We start from the raw sequence: 23,339 nt of genomic DNA on the forward strand, positions 1-23,339 counted from the left end.
TTTATCGGTTTATGTGTAAGTAAACCACAGAAAAAAAAACATCGTATGGTATATCGATACTTTGGAGAAACCAGAAAAAGGGAATATATCATAAAAAAAAACGTTAGCTTAGAAATAACCGGGGGGAAAATCCAGTGTTTAAATTGAGAAAAAATGTTTGACCAAATGTGATTTTTCTTTGCTATCCCATATAATCTCGAAAAAGAATAATTTCATCAATACATTTTAGTTGATATAAAAATAAGAAGATGTTGTATGATTGCCAATGAGAAAACTTTCCACTAGAGACCCAATGACATAGAAGTTTACAACTATAGATCAGCGTACGGCCTTCAACAATGAGTAAAACCCATACCGCATAGTGAGATATAAAAGGTCCTGAAATGAAAAATGTACAATAATTCAAACAAAAAAACTAACGGGCTGATTAAGGAACGAAACAATGAACGAAAAAACAAATATGATATACAGCAACAAACGACAATTGCGACCACTGAATTACAGGCTCCTGACTTGGGACGGGCGCATACAGAATTTGGCGGGGATAACTAGTTTGCTGGGACCAAACACTCCCCTCTAACCTGGACAGTGGTGTAATAGTAAAACATAAGAAATATAAAAGAAACAGTTGTAAAGGTCTCCACTCATCAGATCAACACAAAGAAGAAAAACATCCAACAAAAACACAGACCGGACGTGTCAGGGTATTTATACATCCCCACAACAAAAATGGACTCTAAGCACAGATCTAAGAGTACTCACAGTTACTGACAGCTAGTTCAAAGCCAATAAAAACTAATAAAAAATCAAGCATCTAAGAATAAAATATCAATCAGTACACATCAAACATCCAATGGATTTCGTGTAAAGACGTCATTAACAGTCAGAGAAAAACATGACCTTGTGCAATGCCAAGATACATGTATAAACAGATTGTAGAGCCATGAATGTGCATATGTATTTAACAATAATATGTAGTTTGATTTTCATTTACTTATAACAAAATCAATATTCAAAAATCTAAAAACAGTGATGAATTGGTAACCTTAATTGATTGTCATGAAAAGGCGTCTTCACACACACAAGGACGACATCACGAGTTGATTTACAGTAATAGAATACCTATTTCACGGGTGACGACGGATATGCTGAATTGCCGCAACCCCGTCCTCTTTTCCTCTGACGTGACACTTATCACCGAACTTGTACTAATATATTATGCAACATGACAAATTCCTTATGTAAGGCAGGATCTTCCTACCCTCCCATAGCACCTTCGAGCACCCTTGTGTTTTTTTTTTTGGACGAGTTAGAGTTGCTCGGTTTTTTGATTTTTTTTGTGGTGTTTTGTGGACTTGTTTGTTGTTCGTCATTTTCCATTTTTTTGCCACGGCGTTGTCAGCTTTTCTACGACTTATTTTTTTGTAAGAGAATCATATCTGGATTATGTTTATAATATATAATGTCAGAATGTATTACATGTAATTGTCTTAACATAAACGGCAATGTATTTGAATGTACATACCACATGCTTAGCCAAATAGTTTCCAAAACCAAAAGAATGAGACAGCTTTATACATGTTTTCCTATTATCTGATGCAGTGTATAATGTGGTTAAATAAGCGATTAACACATAATATAAACCGTTGAGAAATTGTTGATCATATAACTATTACTAAAATATTTTTCAAAATGTTCCTTGTTTATGTCAATGTCGTGACAGTTCAATATAATCAGCAGTCCGCTGTCATGGTGCATCGATATAAGGAACAGTGTAAAATCTTAAATCTACAGAAAATTATAGTTATACACGGATCGTTTTATGGTTATTGCTGTATTTGGCTAAATCTTTCGGAAATTTTTTGTCCGAAGTGCTCTTCATTATCGTAATTTATTTGAACTTTCTGTATTGCGTACAAACTTATAAACCTGGTATCTTTGATGTTTTTAGGACAGAACTTTTATACAGTTATTTCGTTTTTTCCGGTAATGATTGGAATCAAACATATGATATTTTAAAATAGAATGATATATTTAGAAAATAAATTGATGTACACGAGACACATTCAGAAATATTTAAGGAGTGGTACTTTTTCGCTGTTCATTATCATGTCAGATATCGGAAGTCGTGAATGGTGAGTCGAAGTGTTCACGTCTAACGAAATGTCGACTTAAGGCCGTTTAAAAGTATTTCATTTTCTTGGATCCTAAATGACCGCAAATTATTGGCGTAGTCTAAAGGTAGTAAATTTGAATTCAGATTTTAAATTGATTTGCGGAATTTTCAATTAAAAGAAGAAATTCATATTACTTTTATATTATACATGTTATAGGTTTAGTTTGTTTACAAATGAAACCTCCTCCCGAATAATAATGGAATATTTGTCACAGGACGTAAAGCAAATAACAATCAACCAATTAATCAATCAATCAACAAATTAAAAAAAAAAATATTATAAAGATTTTATAAGGGAATTAACTCTGTAAATTTAACTATCTTTTTATATACATAGAAAACAAATTAATATGGTAACACACTTTTTTCTTTTTAACGTATGCAAGAATTATAAAAGATATATCTTCTCACATTGATGGTCAGCTTTAATAGGAAAAAAAGTTTTATGAATCATGTTCCATTGGTAACCGCTACATTGCTAAGATGCATCGACATTTTGAGTCATGTTAATCGAATGGCGAAATATATGGGAATCATATATTTAAATAAATTAATCGATTTAGGAAATGAGCTGATTCATCTATGCTTACATATTGTCTCAATTGAAGAAAATTGCAAAGTAAACATTTTAATTGTTGCACACATGTAATCAGAAGTGTTGACATTAATTAACTCGAGATCAAATGATCAACATATTAAACATCATCCAAGGTGTTAATTGGGCCATAAATATGTCACTTAAAGAAAACGGTTGCATAAAAAGGCTAGTGTACTTTGAATTGTAGAATTATTTCTTATAAAGTAGAAAAAGAAGTCCAATTTGAATTTTTTTCCCGTATCATCACCGGAAGTCTGGCTTTCATCGATTAAAACTGTTTTGTCATGAAAATTAAAGGTTAAAAGTTGTACAGTTTAGTTTTGTTTTAAAGATTAAATGAGTGAAATCATGTCTGAAGTTGTATATATATTTCATAGTGCGTTTACTTAAATTCGATGTATTCTCTAGATTATATCCCCGTATCAAACCTACAATGGGATCTTTCCGTGTCTTGATTTAGACAGCAATTTTTATATTTCGTTGTACACTTAATTTCGTGGATTATCCACCCATGAAAACCACAAAAATTGGTACACTACAAATTTAGTTTCGAAATGTTAATGTTCCTGAAGAAATCTTATTACATAAGCGATATCATATCCCAATTTTACGGTAAAGTTGATTGTAGCCGGTAAATTAAAATACGATCCATATAAACGTATTTATCCTTTGAATGAAATTATTATGAAAAGTTATCAATTTTATTCTATAATAGATCTTTTAATACTGTATCAGAATTTTCAAAATGACTGTTACTTACGAAACAATGAATATCGAATCGTATGAAAATTAATAGAATAGAACTAGATTGAATACAAGCGAAATGTCACTAGAGCACTGGATTTACCCTGCGGAAAAATATTTGAAGAATAACAAAAATTCATAACAGGACTTATATATTTTATTATCCAACATTCTTGATGAAGAAAATGCTTTATAACTAGAAGTAATTTACTGTCATACAAGTGGGAGTTTAAGCTAGCTATAAAACCGGGTTTAACAATGCATGTACCAAGTCAGGACTATAGCAGTTGTTTTTCACTTGTTCCGTTGATTGATAGCGTTTGATTTTTTCAGTTTTATGGACTTCCCCTTTTTGAATTTGCCTTGGAGTTTTCGGCACTATAGTACTATGTCGTGGCGGTCAGTTTTTGTTGGTGGTGGAAGCCTGAGTGCCAGGAGAGAATCACCCACCTTCGGTAGGAGTAAAGTATAAGAAATGAGCATATTAACAGAAATCTGTTTATAAAATTTGAGTTGATAATGTTCAACGACGTTATGAATGTAATAATAAGGAATGTTTCAAAACATATACAAATACATATTACAACTGTATACATCAACTGTATATATCAACACATATTATATATAGATTGAGCATCATCGTATTTTTGTATTCATAAGTACATACACCGAATGACTACATATATCATGAAATGTAAGTACAAGATTGATTTCACTCGAACAACTATGCTCTGCACATCTTGCAGTGATTATATTTTAGTTGTATGCAACTTTTGTCGATATTCATATTCACTTGAAGTCTTGTCTTTGAATGGAAAACGTTTCCCTGGTACAGATGATACAAGCGCAGTCATGTTTTTATTATTCGCTTTTCCGGTTTTACAACTAGTAAACATTTGTTTAAACTGGTTCTGATATAAATATAAAACACGTCTATTACAATTGTATGCCAAAAAAATGTACAGACCTTGGAAAGAATTCAAAAAAGATACTATTATTGAGAAACTTGAGACGGGAAAGAAGGAATCCAGTATTTGCAAAATCCATGCACTTCCGGTCAATACAAATAGTTTGACATAAACAGTGTAATGAATTTTATGCTGGATAAAAGAGTCTTTGGTGTTGACCTTTGGTGTAGATTTTATGCTAATTACTGTTGAAATGAAAAGGAATAAATCGACCAAACAAATAACCATAATAGGCACAATAAAAGTACAAATGAGAACAAGATGGTCTTGGATAAAACACACGTTCCGGTCATAACCATATAAGTCATTGTCGGACAAATAACTCGATGAAACTGTTAGACATACAATTAATAGAGGACCAGCATAAGAGTAAATAAGATAGAAAACAAAACGTTTTTTTTCTGCATCACAGTCGGAGTGGTTAATCATGAAGGTCTGTCGAAAAGTACGGTACATATGAATTGAACAAACATTTAAGCAACCAAAAGTAGATAACCAGAAAAAATGAATAGAAGCACCTAATGCTAGACACAAAACTTTGCTGCTTGTCCCCCTAATACCAAATTCCAGAAATCCGATAGCAAAAAACATGGAAAAAACAAGGTTCATATTGTTCTTACCTGGTAATGTTCTTAATGTTGGAAACGTACAATATGTTATAAAGGTAAAAAGTAGCGCCACGAGAGATAACACAGTACAAACAGACATTATTGTATTTACTACAGGTGTTGTTTGTTCATTAACTTTGAGAAGATCTAGAAATTCACTATGACATATTCTTGCACTGTTGTTTTTCATTAATAAAAACTCAAAGTACCTTAGAACAACACCAAAACGATTAATAGTCAGTTGTCGTCCGTCTTCTGTGACTTTAATTTCGTCTTTTTCCAACTGAATTTGAGAACATCCAAATAGACTAGATACCTGTTGATGCTCATACCCAACTGTGTTTGTTATGTTGTTAACTTTGTTCAAAACACATTTGTTTTGTAGGGACTGGAAAGTTAATACCGTTGGAAGATATAGTGCATTTTCATCAAATCTTAATTTTCCATCAATTTGGCAAACATTGCTACTTACAGAGCATGGCAAGAAAAAGGTAAAAGTGGAATACATTACTCTGAACAGATTTTCTTCTATTTGGGCTCTATCAACGGTCGTGGAAATAAATATTTTTAGAAACACTGTCATGTGAATATTTCCAACAGTCCATTTATCATACACATTACATGGTCTGTCTGTTGAAATAATTGACACTTCAATGAACGGATCTTGAAGACCAACAAATACTCCAATATGACTCCAAATTTTTTCTTGAATTGACTTCATAAAAGTGTTCGGGTTTTCGACATTGAATGGTAATAGAAAATCTATCCCGAAGGCAAGAATGTAACCCAAATTTGAAGTAAAGGAAATCAATGGAACACATCGGGTGTTGATCAAGATTCTTCCTGGGTAACACAAAATCTCTCGACATCTCCCCTGAAAAAGAATATATGTGTTAACTGGTTTAATCACAAGTATCAGAATATAATGCCTTTTTTTAAACAATATATATATCTGGTATCTTAGATAAGTCTTGAATCTGTTGATAGTTAGTATCGGCTGATAACTAAACTGAATTTATTTTTGAAATTCTTGCAGAACTTAAAATATGCAGTACATATACATATATATTACCCATGCAACCATATTCTAGGGCACCAGTTACACATAATAAGACATATCCATTTGATAATTATTGTTTGTTTTTATATTGATTAAGATAATGACACAAGTTTGACTGCTGTATCCCAATTTTTGACATTTTTACCTATTATGTCTGTTTGTTTTGCTCACACATTGTTGTCATTATAATGGAATTTTATGCAACTGTCATACAAGAGAGAGGTTTAGCTAGCTATAAATAAAGGCAACAGTAGTATACCGCTGTTCAATAGTCCGGGTCACAAACTGAAACTGAGGGAAATACATCAACTATAAGAGGGAAACAAAGGAACAACAGATAAAACCAGATTTAATCCACCATTTTCTACATAAGGAAATGCCTGTACCAAATCAGAAATATGACAGATGATTTCCGTTCGTTTGATGTGTTTGAGCTTTTGGTTTTGTCATTTGTTAAGGGACTTCGGTTTTTTTAATTTTCCTTGGATTTCGGCATTTTTGTTATTGTATTTTATCCTTATAGTAAATTTGTAATTTCGACCAAGTGGTATAAGTAGTCTACTGTATCACTAGCCTGTCAGGTGAGGTGAGTTCGAATCGACAAGGATTGTCAATTTTTCTACCGAAGGTCGGTGGTTCTCTCCGGGCACTCCGGCTGTCTCCACCAATAAAAACAGACCCCCACGAAATAGCACAATCTTGCTGAAAGTGGCGTTTAACACCAATCAATCAATCAATCGACTGTTTACTGACGACATCATGATTTGGTTGATAGTTATGTGCTATAGATTACTATGCTTATGTACCAATTGTAGTCGCAATCCCGTCCTCGGATCCATGTTTATGACATCCTCGAATACGACTTATCCCTGGACGTAAACTTGCTGCAGATAGTGAAATATGGACCCTTCCGGAGCATCTAATTAACTACCTTTTTAGTTTTATGTGCTCTAGTGGTGGGCTGCTGTTGTTTGTTTTAGTGTCTTATTTTTGGTATACTTGGGTCTCCCTCAGTGTTTTCTTTATTTTGTGAATTATTCAAATTTACATCCGGGCATTGTAGCCGGTACAAACTGTTGTTCATCATTGCAGCTAGAAAGATAACATTAATATTACGAATAACATTTCATTAAAAATATTGGGTTTTTATCGTGATGCTGACAATGCAATACAATTTAAGAGATGAACAAGTTACCCTAAGTGCATTTGAGCGCTGACATTTTCTTGCAAAAATAATATTCGCAAAATTACTAAATCAATATGATTATTCATGACACGAAGTCCCTACATGGCATGCATTTGAAAAACCCACGACAATGGATTCGTCCTTTCATTTATGTTCTTCTCCGAAACCCGTCAATGTTTTGCCATAAATTGTTCTCCTCCCCTCCCCCCCCCCAAAAAAAAAAAACAAAATAAAAAAACACACACACAATACTTACATAAAGAATTGCCTACTTACTATCATACTGTCAAAAATCTCATTCTCTTCGCATGTTTGTTTTGAAGAATCATATATTTCATCATCACTATATAACAGCACAGAAAACAAAGTTCTAAAGAGTATAGGTTTTGTATAATTGTCCATTAAGTCGCACTTTTGTTCAATTGAGTAGGTACCATTATACCGTTGCGTTTCTTCATTACACATTTTACAAAAAATATTCTTGTACGGCTTATGATAAGGAACAGCTGGTAAACTAATGCATTTCTGTTTTAATGTTTCGTCATATCTTTCCCAACGACCGGTTGAATTACAACTATCTATGGTTGGAACTTGACTCTCGGTCTCGCACATAGCACAAAAAATATTTGAACCGTGCTGCAAAGATACGTCGTTCAGTTTGTAATAGAAATTGACATCTTTGGTTGGCGAGTTATAATTATTACATGCCCATCCAAGTGATGAATTTCCGTCATTGCAACTTCCCTTTTTATTTTTGTCACACAATTTACCACAGTTAACTGGATCGAATGTAACGTTGCATTTTGACTGATGTTTATAATTTAAAAGTTCAAAAAAGGACACGTGATATGATATAGGAAGAGGTGCTTCACAAATATATATGAAATTCCAAACTCGAAATGTTTCCATTAAATATATAAATTGGTTAGCGTACAATTCATCATAGTTTGTAAAATATCGACACAATCCACAATAAATGTTCCTGTAGTTAACTGAAGAAATTGTGTCTGTTACCGGAAGCAGGGAAAGAAAATTATTCTCATTCGTCATGTCTGTAGATAAACATTTATGTGCTAATGGATTGGAACCTTGTAATATATTTTCACATCCGTCATAAACAAGTAAATCGAAATTTTTAGAGCTGATACATGCTGTTGATTTTTTGAAGACTGCATCAATACAACAGGGGTTGGTTAAATTAAAATGACAATATTCATCACAAGAACAACGCCAATCTTGTTCTATCAAATTTGAAACGTTCGTACAAAAGTCACCATTTCCAGTCATTGCATAATATTGATGATAAAGTTCTGTCCTCAAGTTATTTTGTTTTCTTTTTTGTTGATTATGAGAAAAATTCTTAAGTTCAGCCAAAAACAGATCTGCCAAGTTGGCAAACATTACTCTAGTAAATTCATACTTAAAGTATCGCTCGTTATAAATAGATTCTTTAATTTTTTTGAATGCATCATGTGACAATAAGTAATCTTTTTTATTCGAATTAATGTTACAAGCGTAGCAGAACACATTTTTGAATGGATATGTAGTAGGTGTATGACCAAGATCGTTGCACGCTTTAATGTGTTTATTGTCGAACGTATCCCAGTCTCCAGTAGTATTACATTGTCCTATTACCGGATTCATAGAAACAGGAGGGTTACAAATGTAGCAAAACACATTTCGAAATGTATGGTACAGATTATCGTAATTACGACATGCCCACTCTATGCTTGGATCGTATGATTCCCATGTTCCACTGACATTACAGGATGATATAATGTTTTCGCCATAAACCTTTCTACATCCTCTGATGAATGGTTTACCCAAAAAACTGCCAAACTTACATTTGTTAACCATTGTTGCTTCCAAAATTTCCTCAATATTCGACATAAAGTTAAAATCAACTGGTCTGTCACATACTGCGTTTAACGACCAGTTTTCAATGTTTGAATCATAATTGCATTCTGCACAAAATTTATTTTGATATGTGAAATGTGTATCTTTTGAGGTAACGGGAAGAAGTTTTACTTGCTCAGAGACATTTTTAAACCCCTCACACTGCTGTCGGAGATACACGGTTGTGTTTTCCGGACAAGTCGTTTTCATAATGAAGAAATCCTCAGACTTGGACACAGACTCAAAATCATGCTCCATGTATGATATGCTTGTTGTATTAATACATTGTACGTTCAGAGATAAGTATAAATCTAGACAACAATCGCCGTAAAAAATACAACTCGGATCACAACTGCAATATGGACATATATGACTGAGATGTGACGTAACTGGAAGGTTGTAGTCATAGTGATTACAGAAATGCTGCCCACATGTCAAGGTAAACACTTCTAGAAGAGTGCTAATATTATAATGATGACTGTCAGCTGCAACAACTGTCACAGTGGAACCAATGGCCAAAAACATGTACAGCAAATGCATTCTACAAAGTAAATATAATCTGCTAATAACATGAATAAACGCGAATGGGAAACTACTAGTATATCTTTTTCAATGATATTCACACAAGGCCAACAATCACCACTGTAAACTAAGGAGAACTCAATATTTATTTTTAAAATTCAGTTTAGCCGACAATTCTTAATATGTCTTGTAATAAGATCAGATATTGCCTCATTCTCATTGACACTAAGCCATATTTAGTTATCGAACTATGTACCAAGTCCTTCTTACAAAACGAATCCCACCCTCGTTTTCTTATCTCAGATGTGACCGTAGGTACCTCATTAGATGTTATTTACTGTATGGCATAAATGTAATGTTCTCACTGGTTTAAATTTATAAAAAAAGTATAAGAATACAACCTGAGATAGTATTAAACGTTTGCCATCATGATGTTTTTCTTGCAATTAGAAAGAATATTGACATATTGCATTCCGTTATGAAGTGTATTGCATGCATGATGCATTATACACCAAGAACAAAAGATCGAAAGAAAAAATAAACCAAATAATTGAATAGAAAAAACAGTTTAAATATTTATATAAGCTTTCGCATCAGACATGTGTTAATTGATGAGTTGTAAAAGAGGCATCATAGAACCTAAATCTCTCACCTTGAAAAAATATATGGTTATATGATTTGCATTTTGTACCTTTGTCGTAAGCATAAATGTTTTCTTATAAATACGTTAATTATTTTTACAGCTTTTGATCCGAGGAGAGTTTTAACGTTAAATCAAGGTTAATGACCATGTTGTCCTTCAGTTCCACGATCGCATTAGTTATATACGAAAAATCACAATAATATACAATTTGGTTTCGGACAAAATCTTCCGAGAACCTGCCCATCCCACCCCTTTCTGAAATCAAATGGCCCTCCACCTACCAGTCATCAAAATAGTAAGGACAAAAGATAATATTTGTACATCTGAATTACCTTTCTCCTCCCTATCCATTATATATTTCATAATATATTACAATAATATTAAAAGTTCGTAAAATTATAGGGCAATAACTAAGAAAACAGCCATTGGTTTCTGGCTATATGGTATACTTTCCAATATAACTTAACCGTAAAAATCCTTGTTATACTTTATGCCTTGCAGATCTATTAATCTGTTTATTATCTTTTTATCAACTACAGATTTCAAGGTCTTATACAAATCATCTGAAAATTGATAAAACATTCCAATTTAAGGACAATAACTTCATGAATTAATATTTTTTAGAATCATATAATCTTGACTATTTTGGTAGTTTTCAGCTTGTTTTTTTTTTAAGATAACTGCCATTCACCATAAAATTGGTCAAAATTTGAAAATTTAGGATATCAATTCCTATCGGGAGTCAGTTGCCGCTTAGTCGTCTTATCTGTAATTTTACCGAGTGTGTCTCATTCCTGATTATGACATTAGGACTGAGTGTGAATTATCATGGCGGGTGATGAATGCATAGCAGGAGACGCTTAGTACCCTGTCGACGCACCCAAGCTCGCTCCCCTTGGAGTGTATGCGATTCATTCAGTTTTGTTTGTTACCTTGATTTTTATCCTTCCAATCGATATACGAGACTTGAAGAACAATAAACTACTGTCACCTTAATTTTGTTTTTTTTTTTAGAATTTGTTTTTCTATTAAAGAGGCATTAGCTGTCATTTAGACAAAAAGAAAACAAAATACGATTTTATTTTTTGTTTCAAACATTTATCAAAGCGGAAAATTTGAACTAAATTTCGCTATTAATAGAATTTAAGTCCTGTACGTAAATTCAGTTATCACGGTGCGCTGTACCATATATGTTTTGTTTGGTTATTAGCGAGTTTAAGTAAACCGAATCTCATTGGTGGTTACTGAACCTTAAAATCTGACGTCACGAGCCCTTTTCAATTTGGATCCAAGGATGAAGGCAGAAGACAATTCAGCTAAAATATAAAACCAAAAGAACTTGAAAATTTTTAATATTGTCAGGGAGTACTATTTAGAATTTTTTAAACCTTTGAAGTTATATTTGGTGGTTTTCAAGGGAGGGTGTTTCGTCATAAAGGGACGTCAATTATGAATTACTTTTTAACGTATGCTGACTGAAATACAGAAGAACATGGCGACCACATGGACAAAAAATCATTTCTCGAAGTTTTTTACCAAGTTAATTTATTTGAATATTGCCAGTATTGAGTTTTATTTATAGATTGGACATCCTTTCGATGAACTATAGTTCCAAACTTCTTATTCATCAAATATTTCGACCACCCCCCCCCCCCTCCCCCGAATTATTTTTTCACGAATTGTGTCTGTGTGAATTTTGTCGACGTATTAACCGGTTAATCAATTGGAAGTTTATCCAGGTAACCGCTTACCGCTTAGACAGAAATATTCATTTTTAAACCTGATAAATACATTTGATTACGGTCTACTACTACATTGTTGAAATGCAGAGTAGTATCCATCACGCAAGTACCAAATCAACCATTCAATAAAGTGATGTACATGTGTAGATTAGAATTATGATTTTTTTTGTAGACTACTCTAATAGATAAGATGTGACGCATTGTGGGGCTATTCTCGAATGCTTCTGCATCATCGATATTTAATAGTTTGTTGGTAAGCTGTTCCCAGCCTTTAGATATAAGAAGATGTGTTATGATTGCCAATGAGACAACTCTCCATCCAAGTCAAAATTTATAAAAGTAAACCATTATAGGTCACAGTACGGTCTTCAACACGGAGCCTTGGCTCACACCGAACAGTAAGCTATAAAGGGCTCCAAAAATTACTAGTGTAAAACCATTCAAACGGGAAAACCAACGGTCTAATCTATATAAAAAACGAGAAACGAGAAACACTTATGAACCACATCAACAAACGACAACTACTGAACATCAAATTCCTGACTTAGGACAGGTGCAAACAAATGCAGCGGGTTTAAACATTTTAATGGTACCAAGCCTTCACCCTTTTTTTTGAAACAATAGTGTAACATCACAACATAGAAAGACACACTATAAAATATCAACTGAAATAGCTTAACTCAATCAAAGGTAATATTAACACCAGTGAACATACACTGAACAAATAAATTTGACCTATGATACAATGTAAATACAAAACTTTGACGATATGAGGAAACAATCTATATTTGTGTGTGTTGGTTGATTCTAGATTTCTGAATTGATACATTGGTTGCCCTGTTCTGATGTTCTACATTATCTGGCATATTTATGGCTATTTAATGAGATTATAGTATTTATAGTGCTTTATGAAACAGGCAGAGATTTTTTATTTTTACGTCTGGTTTCTAATGACTATTTTTATTTCCTAAAGTATGGTAGTGATTGATACAGGTTCTGTACTGTATTAATGCTCAACGACTTTGCACTATTTCTATCTTTATTATGAGATTTTCCTGGTATGGTTTTATGGATCCGAAACACTTCTGGCATTTACTACATTTGGTCTTCCAATAACTTCAAACTTGGTATGCTTTATTTTCCTTTTTTCCGGGAATTTATTAATATTTCTTCCCAGGAGGCCTAATGATTTATTTGCTTTAGCTACGATGTTATTGGTGTATATATCTCGTGTCGGGTTGATGGTGAACGGAAATCACATGAAAGGGGGTTTGGTCTATCGATATTTTCATATTGTAAGGTTAGATAATTAAAACAATTGATCTTGAATAATCTGAATTATGTTGTTTCCTTAAATTCTTTGACAAATTATGCCAGGAATCATTTAAATATTTAAATAGACCAGAAATAATAAAGGTCCAAGTGAAGAAACTTGTGGGACTCCAAAGTTACAGATATATAACCAGATTCAATTGTTCCTATTAACTTATTGCATTATCCGAATAAGTAAGAACGAAAGAAGTAAATAGCAGCAAGATTTCCATAATCCAGTACCTTGTACGACTGCATCATTTGTGATAGTTTTTAGTGGAAATTTAACATCATTGTTCATTTTAGATTTTACTTAATTTTAAATTTCTCCAACTTGTGTGATGATTTTGGATTAGGTTCTCACCTTCTGTGCTAAATAATGAGTTTAGCAGTTTACAATATCACATTAGGTTGCAAGACTCCATACGTTAACGAATTTTACAGTTTTTATCATTTATGGCATCCATAAAATATTTTGCTTTTGTTAACAAATTAATGCTTCCTATGTTTTGTTAAAGTATTCATTAGTAGTCATTCAAATATGTGTGTTATTGACTAAGGATAAAATACAGAGTTTGTATGTGTATGCATTCAATGCATTGCACATAGCATTGTTTTGAATAAACAACCGGTCACAGCTTAAATAATAATTAAATTAACTTATATTTATTTAAGTTTAATACAATATATGTTTAGTTTTGCTGTTCGTGTTGTATCTATTGCAATGAACTAAAATTGAGAATGGAAATGGGGAATGTGTCAAAGAGACAACAACCCGATCATCAAGATGTTCAACCCAGAATTGAAAAATTACTACTGGGCTTATATAGATTTTAATAGGCCAACTAAATGTGCTTTTAAAAGAAAAAAGAAAATAAATGAGAAACAAGCCTGTGGATGCAACATTTTATTGTGAAGATGACAACCATCATAAAGAGATGGTTTTTGTTTTATCTAATTCTTATTTACGGATGATTTTTTTGTCATTATTGATTATTATCAAATTTTACATTGATAATTTGTGTCATGATACCATTGTATGTAAATGTATGTTTGCATTACGGTAAGCTAGCAAAATGTATATCTTAAGAACTTTTTTTTTGTAGTTGTGAAGCAGTGGTCAATCTAGTGAACGAGAACAATAGAAAATTCACCCTTATAAAAAGTTGAGAAAGTCAATAATAAAACAGTGCAAGTGACGCAATTATGCAAGAAAAAGCAAACTACACCAATAACTGTCAGTTGCAGCTTCTGCAAGAAAGTCAACAAATGACTAACAACTATATTGGTACCTGTACCACAGTTAAACAACAACTACATCTGTTACAAATTGGGACTATATAGTATTGCTATTTACCACATCAGACTTCTTCAACCGAATGCTAAATACAACTGCAGGGGTATACACCACAACAAGTACAGATTACTACGTATTCTTTAACATTTTAACTCTGGAACCAGTCGAGATCATTCATTAGGTAATGTTGCCTTATTCAGTCTTTTTAAATAACAAATGTTAGCATGCACACTATATAACTTTTAATGTTTCCAGATGGGGTACATCTGTTATTTGCAAGAAAAAAAATATATATAATAAAAAAACAAAATCAGATAACATAATTGCAAAATGTTGAACCCTGACGAGTGAAAACATAATAGACATGTACACAAGAAACATTTAATACATGAAAAAAGTTCTAAACGAATCGAATTAATATTAATAATATACATTTGTATTTATAAGTATATAATTGTTTGTTACCTTGATTTTTATCCTTCCAATCGATATACGAGACTTGAAGAACAATAAACTTCTGGCACCTTAATTTTGTTTTTTTTAGAATTTGTCTTTCTATTAAAGAGGTATTACATGTACATGTAGCTGTCATTTACTCAAAAATAAAATAAAATACGATTTATTTTTTTTTTCAAACATTTATCAAAGCGGAAAAATGAACTAAATTTCGCTATTTACAGTCAATTTGGTTCAATTTGTTCAAAATTAGATCGAAAACATCGCAAATGTATTAAAATTTGCAAGTCAATAATTCAACCTCCGCGGAACCCGTATTCATATAACTCTAACTTGACCTATAGCTGAAGCTGGGTTACCCATGACCTAAGCGTGTTCGGTTATTAAAAAGAAAAGAATGTCAATATTGGAAAGTGAAACAAGGAAGCCACTATAAAGATAAACATTACTTTGACCGATTCAGCCCATAAGAAATCAGTCATATCCAGGTTTGATTTACATTTTATATATCTATGACATGAAATAAAACAGACCTGCAAAAATCGCAATTACAAAAATCACGTGCTTCTCTGTCTATTTATATTTATGTTTATATCGGATCGAATGACTATCGGCAGTCTTCGGTGGTTAATTGGATGGCGTATTGTCTAAAATACACACGAAATGCTGGTCTGGTAATGGACGTGTTTTCTTTTGCTCCAAGAAAAATTTGAAATGTAATCAGTAAAGACACTTTTTACCTCTAGGAGGATATGAAATGGTTGGTTAATTGATCGTTGAGGATATATTTCGTCAAAATGTGGATTTGATGTATAAATTTCATTAGTATATAGCTGTGTATATAACTTATTTATTTACATCTGTGAACTCTTCTCAACGAAATTGAAGATAAATATGCAACAATCTGTCACCTGTATACTGTAAACACTATAATATATTGTAATCAACTTTATAACGTTTAACAAATGCAAACACCTGATAACACCAATCGACTTCGCCGTCTTAGCAAGCCATCGCCACCTGAAAATGAATCTGTAAAAAGGTACATTATGTCGTCTCAATCTGACCCAGACTCTCCTCCTGTCGATATTGACCCATCTGTAATACATCATGCTACTGTTTCAGCAGGTCTCAGCTCACTTCAATACCAACAAGTACAAGAGCCCAACATACAATCGCAAACTATTACTTGCTCCTTGGCTGAGTCCGATATTGTAAAAACAGCTCTACAACTAAAAGAACTTTTACATGAAGAGATAGACTATACCATCAAAGCAACAATACAACAATACAAATCCGAAATAGATAAACTATCAAAAAAGAACCAAAGTCTACGCGACGATATTGATGCCTTAGAACAGTACGGTCGTCGCGATTTACTTCGTATTAATGGTATACCGGATGGAGGGTGTAGCGAAACATCAGAACAAACGACAGAGCTGGTCAAAGAATTATTGAAGTCTGTCGATAAGAGTATTGATACTAACGACGTTGTTCGTTATTAAGTTGAAAGACCACTTTGCTAAGAAACGAATACTGAAATGTAAACTGAAAGCGATGAGAGAAAACAGAGATCTCGGGTATATCAGGGTAAATGAGGACCTCACAAAAATCAGGAACACCATTGCATTCAAAGCTCGACAGCTTCGTATTGAGCATCACATAAGAGATACATGGACCGTGAACGGCAAAATCTTTGTAAAGGATAATATTGAACAGGTCCACACAGTCAATACAATGGCAGCCTTTCTCAACTTCATCTCTGTCTACTGCTGTCCAGGAGCTAAAAACTTTCTTGACAGACTCGACTACAACAGAAAACTGCAAAGATCGCCGAGTTATACACCGTGCAGGCTTCGAACCTATGCTGAAACACTATCTACAGCACCAACAGTATCCGACGCAAATCTGGAATCTGGAAGTGAGCCTCACTCCTAAGTACAGTTATCGCAAATAGACTTTTATAAATGAAATTGAAATGGTTTTTTTTCTTTTTACAACTTTATATTTATATTATGCATGGCCACTTCAAGTGTATTCTTAAGAGACAGTTTTATAATTTATTGTCATTCCTTCATAAAGCTGGCACTTTACAAATTATATTTCTTTGTGGATAACTTGTTTTCACTCTAATTAACATTTTTTTTCGAATCGCTTAAGATAATGTGCGATTAAATTCTTAAATGTATACTAATTGTGAATTAATTCCGTAGTTTACAGAAAATATTCTAAATATCGACCACTTTTCAAATGTTTGTCACCGAGTCACTTAAAATTTAATTTCCTTCTATATATGAGTAAACTTTGGTTTTTTATTTTTATTTTTACAGGTCATTTTGGAATTTAAAAAGAGACCAATCAGGTGTTATATAGTAAATGGGTATACTATTAGTATTGAACAATATCGCATGAGAGTTGGCCTATTTATTCCAGGTACTAACATTAAACAGAGACTTACATATCTTGATGTATTCTGTATCAACCTAATAATTTTTAGCAAAAAAAAATTGAAAGCAGTCGCACTAGCACTGTTGATCAAATTCTTAACATATAAACAAAATGCTAAATCCCAAATTTGTAAAAATGTTAAATTATGTACTAAAAGCAATGCTTCCTGTGATGTATTATTTATATTTGCGTTCTCTTTCATACTTGTTATTGTTCAAATGCTGTTAATAATAGCAGGCTTAGAAACAAACCCTGGTCCGAATGATGATTTAAACTCCTCAGGTACAGACCTTCTAAAATTCAAACTGACCACACGCACGATACACGCACGGTGAATGCACGATACACGCACGGTGAATGCACGATACACGATACACGCACGATGAGCGATGAGCGTTACACGGAGGATTAACGAAAAATGAATGATGAATGATGAACGCACGATACACGCACGATGCACGATGAATGATGAACACACGATACACGCACGATACACGCACGGTGAATGATTCATTGACGAATGAACGATAAGCGCTTAATACACGGTTCTCAAAGCCATTTTATTTGGAATTGCATTTAAAATTGATGTATGATAATGAAAATCTATAAGGGTATACACATTTTAGATATCTCGCTTTCTGTGTTGATTGGTCGACAGTTTTACTAAACACTCCATGTATTAAATAAATTAATTGTAGTATAGTATTTCCAATATCAATGAGTGTTGTCAAATTATAAAACTCATTGATTTTATAATTCTACTTAATATAAATAATTTATATAAAGAGTGGCGATTCCAGCCATTTTTAAAAAGAGGGTTCTCCACCCAGGATAACAGGGGTGGTTTTAACCATATGTCTCCATTCAAATGCATTGACCCCCCCCCCCCCCTTCTTTTTATCTGCCTAACTTGATTTGTAACCTTAACTTATTAATAATCATATGTTTACGTTCCGAAATTTAGGAAATATTTGTATGTTTCGAAGTTAAGTATGATGTCCATTATCACTGAACTAAAATTCATTTTTGTTTAGGGACCAGCTGAAAAACGCCTTCGGTGCGGGATTTTCTACCCATTGGTGGCCTTCGACTGTTTTCTGCCTGTACGTCTAAACACTGCTAAGGACTTATAATATGCCACTAAGGACTAGAAAGGACGTGTTACTTGTACTCTGTTTTCATACTATGGTAGAGATAGATAGATTTTTATTACATAAATTCCAATTTTTAAAGAAAAAGAATCACCATTAAATGAGTAGTTGAACAATATTTGGAACGTGCCGGTTTTTCCTTGATATTGCCGAAAATCAGTGATCCGACTGACACGAGCGAACTTACATAACAACTGATTAAACAATCATAATCTCTTTTTTTTACTTAAGTTACAATGTTCCTTATATTATCAGAATCGTATGAGTTAATTTAGAGCAAAATATATAATTTGTCAGAAAAATCTGATTCGTACAAATTAATAAGAAATAGCTAAGAAAATGAAATTAACCAAATAATGAGAAAATTTAAACATTTGTAATACCAAATACTTCATAATATACTTCTGAAACGACTTTTCGTCCTGAATATGCATGAAATTTTTGCCACTGGACGTTTAAACAACCACTGAATAATCAATCAATCAAATTTTGCTCTCAGTAAAAATGAATTAAGCCACAATTGTATCTTTCACTTGGTGTCTGTTGTTTGTTTGTACAGTAAACATACTGAATCTTTTTACATTCCTTATACAATTTCAAGTATGTAATAAAATTCATACATATTTTCAAACATCCTGGCACTTCAAATTTCTAGGAGGTGAGATTCTCGGGGTTTTACCTGAAACTCTTTGGGAAATGCAATTTTTAATTCCAATTCCAATTCCAAACTGTAAAAGATATCCCAAGGTTTTTTAAAATGCATTTCTAATTTGATAAGGAGATATGAAAAAAAAAACGATCTCAATGGTAGTTGAAATTATTCAGTGCAATCATTTTGTGTCCACCGTTGTCTTTCATACATATCAATTGGTGTATCCACTGTTTGCTGTTCGTTATCTGTTGTTTATGGCAGTCAGGCCTCGCGATCGGTCTCCAAATTTAAGCCCCCACTTAGGTAAATTAATGATCATTTATAGGGGGGGGGGGGGGGCTTTTTTCTAGGGACAAACATTATTTTCCTTCCTTAAAATCAACTTAACAATTTTCTATATTTTTCATTTAATCATAAACCGATGAATATTTAAATGATTTTTAAAAAATTAAAAAAATATTTTTATTCTAATATATCTACATATCTGGTTTATTTTCTTATCCAAATAATTATTTTTTCATTTTTTTAAAGAAAAAGTGTTATCAGTCATGGCCCCCTCATTTTAGACATGACATTTTGCTTGATACTGTATGAAGATTATTCGTTGCAACTTTTATAAAGAAATTACCGACTTTTTTTTAACTAGATAAATATACAACAACAATACCGTTTTTTCTTCTTGTATCAATTTCTTTTCACAAAAATTAAATATTAACAAAGAATTGTTACACAAATGTAGAGCCCAATTTTATAACGAAGATATTCCTAATCTCTTTACCGAAATCCGCATATCTTTATCTTTTGAAACAAAAAAGTTAAGGATGTCTGTTCAAAGGACAAAAATGTCCAAGAAACCGAAATGTTATAAGTAAAAATTTTTAATGTCGAATAATTCAAACCCATTTGTCTTTTAAATTTAGCACATGAAGATATAATTTTTATTACATATACAAATTGATTTTGTAAAAATTAGCTTGAATATATGTGAACTTTTGTAAAAAAAATCACTGTGGGTCTAAAACTGTATCACATGCCCATAATTGTCCTAAAGCTAAATGTCATCGTCAGATTATGAGGGTCTGAATAGGGATTCATTATTTCTGTATTCTATCATTTTAGACATTTTTTTCTAATCGTTATACCTTTTGTCGATCATTCTTTATTCCATATATTCTAGTACCTCATCATTTTCTTTTCTATATATTTGTCTGGTTATTTTTTGTATTCTTTATTTTTTGGTCAATAATTTTCTATTCTATAAACCCCCATCCACACCCTCATGTATAATGGAAGACGATAAACATTTTAGTATACATACCACTCGTTGTCACTTTCACCTGACATACAAACCACAAATTGTTATTTTTACCTGGACACGGGACTTATATAATTACGTAATAATAACGGATATAGTAAATTCAGTAGAATAAAACCTGTATCAACGCACTGGCTTGTTAAATGAATATTGATCTGACAACTGTTTATCATATTTTTAGTTATTTTAAAATTGAGAATGGAAATGATGAATATGCCAAAGAGACAACAACCCGAAAAGAGCAGATGACAGCCGAAAGCCACCATATTTGATAAGGTTTTAGTTTCTAACGAGACAGTAACCATTGTATTTTCAGAAAATCTCTAAACGGATAATGAGAGTTTAGCGACCTTGACTGGCTATACAGCCCAAGCACGGTCGGTCTCTAAAAGTTGCCGAATTTAAGAGCCTATATCAAGAGATAGGCTTTACCTAGCTTTAAGTGTTTAAAAAATATCCATTTAAGAACCAAATGTGGCTTCTTTATATTTATACCAAAATTGAGTTCAAGGCAGTATTTTGTCGAAGAGAACAATTACACAAAGTGCAACATGCGAGAAGAGGTTTCATTTCCCTTATTTATTTTTTATTGAAGTGAGTAATCTTTTGAGATTACTTCACGGAAACATATTTTAAATGAAAAGGTGCAACTGGATGCATCCCTAAAAAACAAATTTAAATATATATATATATTATCTGAAGATATGTAAAAGCAGTGAAAGCGCTAGTAAAAGTGATGAATTGAAACCGTTATTATCTTTTATTAATTTTCTTATATGTTACCAGCATACGGATTCTACTTAACTTTTCTTTATATATATATATATATATATATATATATGATTTAAATTTGTTTGTTATATATATATAAAATGACGGATATTAGTCAATCAGACAGCAATCCAACATAAACACGAGTAAGTTACCTGACATCTAGAATAAGAGGTTTAAGCATACCCCGCGCTGGTCAACTTTCTGAGTTGTGGGTAAAATTCAATATACATGTAGTGTCAGGTAATAGAAGTTCCTTCATAATATACATTCCAAGTGGAAGAAATATTCTGTAATACTATTTCCACTGGAACAAATATTACAGTTTTTGTTCCTTACGGAATAAATGGTATAGAATAGTTGTTCCAACAGGAACAGATATTATGACATTGTTTATAACAATGTTTCCAGGGGAACTTCTGTTAGGCGGAAAAAATATACGTTGACAGTAGGACTGTGAAACGGGAAATATACGAAAGATTTGTTCTTACGTACGATGAAGTGTCATTCCCTCAATACTTACGGGTCCACCGTGAAACTATTCTTATGATTATATAACGGTAAATGATGATCTCATTAGAGGAACAAATTAAGTAAAGATACATGTTGAAGCAAGAATAATTTCCACATGCAAAACATCAAATAGGACGATCTCTAAATAAGTACGCGGCAACTTAAACTATTACATTCATAGACAACAACACTAGTAAATGCTTTATATACTGACATTGAAACAAATATACTGCTCATAATAATTGCACTTCTGTAGACTTTAATCTAGGTATCCCGCGTTATATAAACCATCGCAAACCATCGAACAGCTCATCGCACTTCGGCGCAGACCAGCGCACTTCACGCGTGGCCATCAAACTTTATGATCTCCATTGCACCTCCGAGTCATACACACATATATATTCCGATTTTAATGGTTTTTATTATTTTAATTCCCGTAGGTATTGCCCAAAGAAATAGGGTTTATTTAAGGGTTTACACATCTTCATAGCTAAAATATTTTGATACTTATATCACGAACAGATATCTATGACAAACATTTCTTAAATTGTCAGTATATAAATTTAGATTTTTTTTTAAGAAACGTAGGTTTCAGCTACAGCAGACTAAATTGGCTTTTGATGGATTGAAGGCTTATGTAAAAATAAGAAAATGTGGTATAATTGCTAGTGAGTCAACTATTCAAGAAAGTTCAAATCAAGAGGAATGCTAGCAGTTATATCTATACGACCGGCCCGACCTTCAATAATTAAAAAATACGGGAACTGTAAAGTCGGTTATTAAAGGCCCCGCCCCGACATGAAAAAAATATGAAACAATTCAATTGAGCAAACTAACGGCCTTCTTTATTTCAAAGCTACATGTATCTTACCACAAAAAAAAGCCCAAATACATGTATATAACAGAATTGATGTTACGAAAACCACTGAACTACGTGATTTTGACTTTGGACAGACACATAAATACACAGAATGTTGTGAATGTGTATAGGCCCTTTATTGGTCATATAGCTCTACACTCCTATCTATTTTATACATTCATTGGCTTTCAAATATTTAGCATTGAGCGTTCCTAGTGAAAGTAAATCCAGAAAAGCGTTATAGATGCATGAAATTTATAAAGTGTTGTTTTGTGAGGGGATCAAAACGTAGGAATCGATGTTAATGTCTGTTTTATATGTGCAATAATATCGGCCTTCTAACTTTAGTGAAACTCTGCAGTTGTTCAGTGACGGATCCAGGGGGAGGGTTCAGGGGGTTGGAACCCCCCTTTTTTTGGACGA

At 32.7% G+C, this 23,339-nt stretch overlaps 1 protein-coding gene across 1 annotated transcript; it reads right to left on the bottom strand.

Annotated features, from left to right (window-relative positions):
• Positions 1-3,734: 3,734 nt before the first annotated feature.
• LOC127702768 (uncharacterized) lies at positions 3,735-9,197 on the bottom strand. Its single transcript, XM_052207071.1, has 4 exons — positions 8,900-9,197; positions 8,275-8,509; positions 4,897-5,252; positions 3,735-4,671 (listed from the first exon to the last, which is right to left on the bottom strand). Exons 1-4 carry the CDS (start codon positions 9,195-9,197, stop codon positions 4,268-4,270), a joined length of 1,293 nt encoding a protein of 430 aa, XP_052063031.1. The 3' UTR covers positions 3,735-4,267.
• Positions 9,198-23,339: the final 14,142 nt, after the last annotated feature.

Source organism: Mytilus californianus, unplaced genomic scaffold (genome assembly GCF_021869535.1).
Source record: "Mytilus californianus isolate M0D057914Y unplaced genomic scaffold, xbMytCali1.0.p SCAF_5, whole genome shotgun sequence".
NCBI lineage: Eukaryota > Metazoa > Mollusca > Bivalvia > Mytilida > Mytilidae > Mytilus > Mytilus californianus.